Below are 7,972 nucleotides of genomic sequence, written 5' to 3'. Positions count from 1 at the left end.
CTGACTATTTCATGGATTTAGAAAAGTTATTTAAGCCAATAGAGTGACTTTCTGCCTTGGTTCCTCTGGTAAAATCCACCTGCTTTTTTTGAACTTTTTTTTTTTTTCAGCTTGGTGGGGGCTGTGAACTTGCCATGATGTGTGATATCATCTATGCCGGTGAGAAAGCCCAGTTTGGACAGCCAGAAATCCTGCTGGGGACCATCCCAGGTGAGAGAGAATGTGTCAGCTGTAACAAGGCAAGCCTGAGACTCAGCCCCGTGGCTGCATCCAACCACAGGCCCCAGATGGATGACTCTTGTCTGTTCAGTTTTCTCTCTGCCAACCAGCACCTGAAGGACAGAGCCCATGAAGCTCAGCACAGCCTGCAAGCCTCAGACGTGCCCAGCTCTTATGAATATTCTCATCCTAAATCTGACAATATCACACACAGTTGACACTGGCTTTTAGCCACGGCGGTTCTTTCTGCTCGTGATTCATATACCTTTAAGAGTTTTGTATACCTGAAGCTTGGAACAGAGGTGATTAGCCATGGGCTTGCATCAAAAACTCTGTCCCATGACTCTGGCTCTGTCCACTCCTGTGTCACTGGCGTAGCAGGTCAGGTGGCCTTCCTGAGTCCCTATCAGACTGTAGCAAAGTCCCCGCTGTCTGGGAAAGCCTTGAGATGTTGTAAGAAAACAATCCCATTGCTCTTCAGGGGCCACCTGGTAGACCTGGTAGAAGGTGGATTTGAGCCCCAAGGGAAGAGGCCATGCTCAGAGGAGGCCTCTACTGCTCTCTGGGCTTGACCAGGCTTGTTCTGAGATCCTGAGCAGTGAGTTCAGTGTATTTGTTCAGGTCTGCAGAGGAGAAGGCTGATACTGGGATCTGGTCTAGCACGTGTTTTCAGAGAAACCTAGAACCGTCCAGGATTGTAGAAAAAGAGCCAATGTGGTTTTTCTTTCTTCCTTTTTGATGCTGAGAAAGAACCCAGGGTCTCATGCGTGCTAAACCTTCTGTCACTGAGCTGCTTCCCAGACCTGGGTTTCTTCTCAATGGCTCATGATGAAGAGCCAGCTGAGACCACAAATCTCTCCCTATAGGTGCAGGGGGCACTCAGAGACTCACTCGTGCAGTTGGCAAGTCATTAGCAATGGAGATGGTCCTCACTGGTGACCGCATTTCAGCCCAGGATGCTAAGCAAGCAGGTGGGTAATCTGATGTTGTGAGTTGGGGGAGGCTCGGGCTACATCTGGTGTCCCCATGGGTACCTGGCATTGGAGCCCTAAGGTTCTGGCACTGAGTTTTATATCTTGAAATATGTTATGCACAAGAGAGTGGCAACATATGTTCAGGTTAGAAATAATAACTTTGCCAGGCAGCGGTGGCGCGTGCCTTTAATCCCAGCACTTGGGAGGCAGAAGCAGGTGGATCTCTGTGAGTTCAAGACCAACCTGGTCTACAGGAGCTAGTTCCAGGACAGGATCCAAAGCTACAGAGAAACCCTGTCTCGAAAAGCCCCCCCCCCAAAAAAAAAAGAAAAGAAAGAAAGAAAGAAACAATAACTTCTCTTCCCACTGCCCTTCAAAGCCCCTTAAAGGCCAGTCTTTTCCCTGCCCTTGGCAGTGACCATAGACCTCAGGTTCTCTTGTAGAGACCATGACCTGAGCAACTTAAGAGTTCAGGGACTGGAAGCTGGCCGTGGAGAGCACAGTCACCCACTGCTAGGGATAGCCGTCCCGTGTTTAGGACTCAGAACTGGCCTTTCAGTGTCACTGGGCTCCAAAGGAAGTGGACAATGATGTTTCTGTGTGCTAGTCATACTTTTCATATTTTAGGTCTTGTAAGCAAGATTTTTCCTGTTGAAACACTGGTTGAAGAGGCAATCAAATGTGCAGAAAAAATCGCCGGCAATTCCAAAATTATCGTAGCCATGGCAAAAGAATCTGTGAATGCAGGTAGGAGTCTTCTGGGAAGAGCGAGTGGGAGGGGTCCTCAGAACTGCACAGATGAAGCTGGGAGGTCCCAAATCACCCCACCTTGTCCCAGGCAGCAAGTGGGAGGGTCCTCAGAATTGCATAGATGAAGCTGGGAGGTTCCAAATTTCCCTACCTTGTCCCAGGCAGCAATGGGAAAGTTCTCAGGATTGCAGTTTGCCATAGTGTTCCAGGTTTTGGTCATTCAAATCTCTGTCAAGATACTCTGAGTATCTTTTTATACCAGGAGCCAAGCCTGGAGGCCAGGCCTAAGACATATTGGCAATGCAGCGTCAGGTACAGAGGGAAGATCAAGAATGGAGCCATAGGAAGTCACTGGTTCAAGGGAGAGTTGTCTCTGGGGGCCTGGATTGAATGGGTTCCCTCCTCACCTATGCTCTGGTTATGCAAAGGGGCTGTAGCTGCTGTCTGCAGTAGCGCAGCTCACATGAAGAATCTTCATCAGTTCCCTCAACTCATGAAGCTGGCCTGACCGGCCTTCCTCAGAGCTGCCTCGTCCTTTTCTTCCTCTCTTTAGATGTACCCATTTATTTACCTCTTTATTTCACGTTTTGATTTATTGAGGAGGTCATCCCTCAGTGCACATGTAGAGGTCAGGGACTAACATGAGGAATCAGTTGTCTCTGCCACCATATGGGTTCCAGAGATTGAATTCCAGCTGTTGTTAGGCTTGGCGATGATGGCTTTATCCACCGAGCCCTGTGGCAGAGCCCTTTGTTTGGATTTTGAGGCAAGGTCTCCCTCTATAACTGAAGCTGTCCTCAGACTCTGGATCCACCTGCCTCGTTGCTAGGATTGTAGGCATGTATCACTACACCAAGCTTGGAGTCTTTTTTTTTTTTTTTTTGGTTTTTCGAGACAGGGTTTCTCTGTGGCTTTGGAGCCTGTCCTGGAACTAGCTCTGTAGACCAGGCTGGTCTCGAACTCACAGAGATCCGCCTGCCTCTGCCTCCCGAGTGCTGGGATTAAAGGCGTGCGCCACCACTACCCGGCAAAGCTTGGAGTCTTGTTTAAAAATATGTTTACGTTATTTATTAGCATGTGTGTGAGACTATATACATGTGTGTATATGTGTGTGGGTATGTGTACCTTTCACGTGTGGAGGCTTTTGTGGCTCTGGGGTTCTTCAGAGAGTCACCAATCTGACTCAAGTTTTGGTTTTAGTAAATTAGAGACTTTGTACTAAAAAGAGATTGTCTAGGACCCAACCTGAGAGAATTCTCTAGGTAAGGCCTGATTTTGTAACAGACAGACAGGTGCCTCAGCCTTCCAAGCAAGCAAGCATTTCATACAAAAGCAGAACTGAACAGTTAGCCTGTGAGGTGGTGAAATATTTTTGCAACAATCAGCAAGTTTATAAGAATAGTCCAACTGCACCAGGAAGTGGCCACCTCGGGCCACCTGACAGAGTATATTTGAGGTAGGAGCAACTTCCTCATGGCTTATAGAAGTTAAAAAGTAATTTTGTTTTTACAAGCTTACCACAGTTAATTTCTCCCCTAAACGTAATGGTCCCCATCACAAAGGCCAGCAGAGGGCGTCAGATCTCGCAGAGCCTGAACATACTGTTCTCCATCATAGAGGCCAGCAGAGGGCGTCAGATCTCGCAGAGCCTTAGTCACAAGGGTTTGTGGGACACCCAGCTTGTCAAATAGGTACAACAACCTGAGTTTTTGTGGTTATTTTAAATATTTCATTGATTTTTATTTTATGTGTGTGAGTGTTTGGGTACATATGGGTATGAACATCATGCTTGCATGGTGCAGTGGAGGACAAGGGGCCCCTTGGAAGTGGAGTTACAGACAGTTGTGCCCTTGCCTCCCTGTGGGTTCCAGGAAGGGAACGCCAGCTCCCTCTGCAAGAGTTCAAGTGCTCTGAGCCACTGCATTAGCTCTCCAGCCCCAGGAATGGAGTCTTAATGTAACAGTTTATCACAGCATTTACTATGTCTCTGCTCTGTAGAATCGGCTTGGGGGCAAAAGATGTGGCCTAGAAAGGTTGTGCTGCCTCCAGAGGGGACAGCAGCCCTTCAGGGTTGCTGCTGGCCATGAGCAGATGCACTGATGTTTATAGAGGCAGCTGTGTGTGGAGCATGCAGGGAGCATCAGAGTCCTTCCTGTGCTGGCACAGAAGCCCAGGCAGGTGCTGTCCCTGCTGCCTAGCCATTCTCTCTGCTTGTTGTGCTTCCTGGGCTTCTGTGCTCAGTTTTGTCAGCTACCTCTGGTCCTCATAGCTGGACAGATCCTGCTGTTTGTCCTTTGTTCAGTTCTGTTGCTTCTGCCTTCTGAGGACTCTGGACACCACCAAGGTGTTTGGGAGGCTTAGGAGAGCAGTTTGTTTCCGCGGCCACCTCAACACAGGTGATGCACTTGAAAAGTGAGGAGAGCTAAATCAGCATGGAGGCCTCACAGCCTGTAGCCCTTTCTACGGGTCAGTCAGTCCAACGTGGGGACCCCCATAGTCAGCATTTCAGTTTCTACGGGTCACAGTCAGTCCGACGTGGGTACCCCCACAGTCAGCATTTCAGTTTCTACGGGTCACAGTCAATCCAACATGGGTACCCCCATATTCAGCATTTCGGTTTCTATGGGTCACAGTCCTACATGGGTACCCCCACATTCAGCATTTTAGTTTGTGACCTCAGGACTTCTTTTTCAGCCTTCGAAATGACCTTAACAGAAGGGAATAAGCTGGAGAAGAAGCTCTTCTATTCAACCTTTGCCACTGTGAGTACCAAGTATTCTGCTTAGCATTCCACTTCATTTCTGTTGTAATGAATGTAAAGAATGTAGCTTTGCAAAGCAGCCCTTGCATTACACCACTGAACAGCAGCTTCTATATTAAAGTGGAGTTCATAGCTGGGCACAGTAGTCCCAACACTTAGGAGCCAGGGGACAAGGAGAATTGCTGGAGTCCAGGAGTTTGAGACCAGCCTTTGCCACAGAGAAACCATCTCTAAATATTGCTTATCCTATATGTATAAGCATTTTCCCTATGTGTATGTAAATATGCTGTATGCATGTCTGGTGCATGCAGAAACCAAAAAAGGGCACTAGGTACCTTAAACTGAAGTTAGAGACTGTTGTGAGCCACCGTGTAAGTGTTGGGAACCAAATCCAGATCCTATTTCAAGAGTATCAGTGCTTTTAACTGCTGTCTACCACCAACCCCTATTTTTTATTTTCTTTGTTTGCTTACTTTGAGACAAGGTCTCATTATGTAGTCCTGACCGCTTGCAACTCACTATATAAACCAGACTGGTCTTGAACTCACAGAGCTCTGCCTGCCCCAGCCTCCTGAATGCTGAGATTAAAGGAGTGTGGTACCCTGCTTGGCTACAGTTTACCTCTTATCAGAAGGTCATGTCTAGATGTTTTAAAGAATCTTCTGATCAACCAGGTAGTGGTGGTGCATGCCTTTAATCCCAGCACTTGGGAGGCAGAGGCAAGTGGATCTCTGTGAGTTCAAGACCAGCCTGGTCTACAAGAGCTAGTTCTAGGACAGCTAGGACTGTTATACAAAGAAGCCCTGTCTTGAAAAACCAAAAATAAAAAGAAAGAATCAAGAATCTTCTGATTAGGGGCTGGAGAGATGGCTCAGAGGTTAAGAGCATTGCCTGCTCTTCCAAAGGTCCTGAGTTCAATTCCCAACAACCACATGGTGGCTCACAACCATCTGTAATGGGGTTTGGTGCCCTCTTCTGGCCTGCAGGCATACAGACAGAATATTGTATACATAATAAATAAATAAATATTAAAAAAAAAGAATCTTCTGATTATCAGATGCACTATCCATTGCACCACTGTCCCAGCGCTAAGTGTTTTATTAACACACACGCACACACACATGCATGCATTTAAGGAGCTGGGGAGTTGGCTCAGCAGTTAAGAGCATGCACTGTTCTTCCAGAGCACCTGAGTTTACTTCCTACATGAACATCAGCTGGCTCACCATCACCTGCCACTCCAGCTCCAGAATATCACACCTTTGATCTCCGTGCTGCTCCTGCACTTGACTGCATGCATGCATGAGCACACGTGCGTGCGCACACATACACACACACACACACACACACACACACACGCACACACACTTAAAAATTAAAAAAAAGATTTTAAATGGTTCGGGCCCCTGAGGAAGAAGTGAAGAAGTGTGCACATTGTGCTTCCACGGGCTAAGGAAGAGGCAGGTGTAAAGCAAAGTTCTGTTGCTGCCCCACAGTTCTGTGAAAGAGTCCCAGCTCACGCCCTGCCCAGTCCAGAGGTGCTATGGACACGGGTTTACTGGTGCTCTTGTCATGCCTCCTGAGGGACTGTGTCCTGTGTGGTATACACCTCCCTGTCCCCAAGCATAGCACTGTGTGTGGGGAATACCATCTTTCATGGGCAGCAGGTGGGCCCATTGCAGAATCACTGCCCTGTCGATGAGCTTGGCAAACAGGCAAGGAGGAGAACATAAGAGAACTTTGGAGATGCAGGCGTCATCCACGGGGCCCAATAGGAGGATGCAGACTTCACCTCCCTTCTCCCTTTTCCTTCCAGGACGACCGGAGAGAAGGAATGGCCGCATTTGTGGAGAAAAGGAAGGCCAACTTCAAAGACCACTGAGAACTGGCAGCTGAGCCTTGTGCCATGTTGGAGAGGAAAGCTTCGCCTGTCAATTGAAAGGCAAATAAATTGTCCTAATGGGTAGTGTAGGCCACAGCTCCTACCAAAGTCTTCGGAGCTGTAACCACAGCTCAGGTACCCGTGGTGTGGCCTGCAACCTTCCCCAGTGTTGGAAGTCAATCTCTCACAGTCTAAATCAGAAATCTGGGAAGCATTCAAGGTGTCTTGATTTCTTATTTTTTTTATTTTTTTTTTTTACTTCACTTCAGAGGCAGGTGCATGCTTGGGCCACCCATACATACCCCTGTGCACTGTCAACAGTGCACAGCTCAGGATGTGGCATCAAGTGGGAAGTGACCCTGCCTGGTCTGCTGATTCTGAGTGCACAATAATTCAATTAAAGCGACTATGTCAGTTCAGTTTCAGCTCACCTATAGTTGTCTCTGGAGAATGAGTGTGTTTTCTAATTCGTGTTGCTGTTATTTTCTTATAGGTGGCATCTCACTATGTAGCCCTGGCTGCCTGGAACTTATAATATAGAATGGGCCTCAGACTCACAGAGATCCGCCTGCCTCTGCCTCCTGAGTGCTGGGATTAAAGGCGTGCACCACCACCACCTGGCGGCTATTTGTGCGTTTTTAACTTCACCATCTTAACCACATCTGAGTACACACCATCAAGCACTTTCTTATCTGTGTGCAGCCATCCTACCATTAGTTTCCAGAACCTCATCTTCCCAAGCTAAAACTGTCTCCATTAGACACTGACTCCCTACCCCACCCCCCAGCCCCTGGCACCAGTTGTTATGGTAAAAATAAAACACCGCAGGTTCCCCCGAGTGGCTGCAGTGGGCAGTGGGCCACAAGGAGCTGTGATCCCAGGCAGGGAGCTACATGGTAGTTAAGAGACTGAGACAGATAGGCATGCCATTACACCAGCATTTTTACTTTCTATGAGGATGTGATGACTCCAGGTTCCTCATGAATGGAATTAAGAGTATTTGTTCTTTTGTCTTTATTCACTTGCACAAGGCAATGAACAGCACCCCCCACCAGAGCTCCTTTGTTGAAATCCTAAAAGTGGTGGGCTTAGAATGCTAGGTGAGTGGAGCTCATACGAGGGTCTGTAAGGCCCCAAGGGAGTGCCTGCCACCCCTTCCCTTTGAAGATGAAATGAGAAGGCACAAGGATGAGCCAGGAAATCTGTCTTCACCAGACAGCAAATCTGACTTGCTTCAACTTCTAGCCTCTAGAACTACAGAGGCCAGAACAACAAGCCTTTAAGTTGAAGCATGTTGAAGCCTAAACTAAGACAAATACTGTCTGAGCTCATTCATGATGTAGTACATTTGTTTAAAGCCTGGTGTTTGCTGGGGAGTGGTGGCGC

General features: G+C 47.8%; 1 protein-coding gene across 1 annotated transcript in view; it reads left to right on the top strand.

Moving 5' to 3' along the window:
• Nucleotides 1-7,016, top strand: part of Echs1 (enoyl-CoA hydratase, short chain 1) — a 10,762-nt gene extending 3,746 nt beyond the window's left edge. The window contains exons 4-8 of the mRNA XM_005351459.2: nucleotides 111-210; nucleotides 1,086-1,190; nucleotides 1,821-1,940; nucleotides 4,638-4,705; nucleotides 6,521-7,016. Coding sequence (XP_005351516.1) covers nucleotides 111-210; nucleotides 1,086-1,190; nucleotides 1,821-1,940; nucleotides 4,638-4,705; nucleotides 6,521-6,586 — 459 coding nt within the window. The 3' untranslated portion in view covers nucleotides 6,587-7,016. The remainder of the gene's footprint in view (nucleotides 1-110; nucleotides 211-1,085; nucleotides 1,191-1,820; nucleotides 1,941-4,637; nucleotides 4,706-6,520) is intronic.
• Nucleotides 7,017-7,972: the final 956 nt, after the last annotated feature.

Source organism: Microtus ochrogaster, chromosome 8, assembly GCF_000317375.1.
Source record: "Microtus ochrogaster isolate Prairie Vole_2 chromosome 8, MicOch1.0, whole genome shotgun sequence".
Classification (NCBI taxonomy): Eukaryota; Metazoa; Chordata; class Mammalia; order Rodentia; family Cricetidae; genus Microtus; species Microtus ochrogaster.
This window is presented reverse-complemented; position numbering and strand designations above follow the sequence as displayed.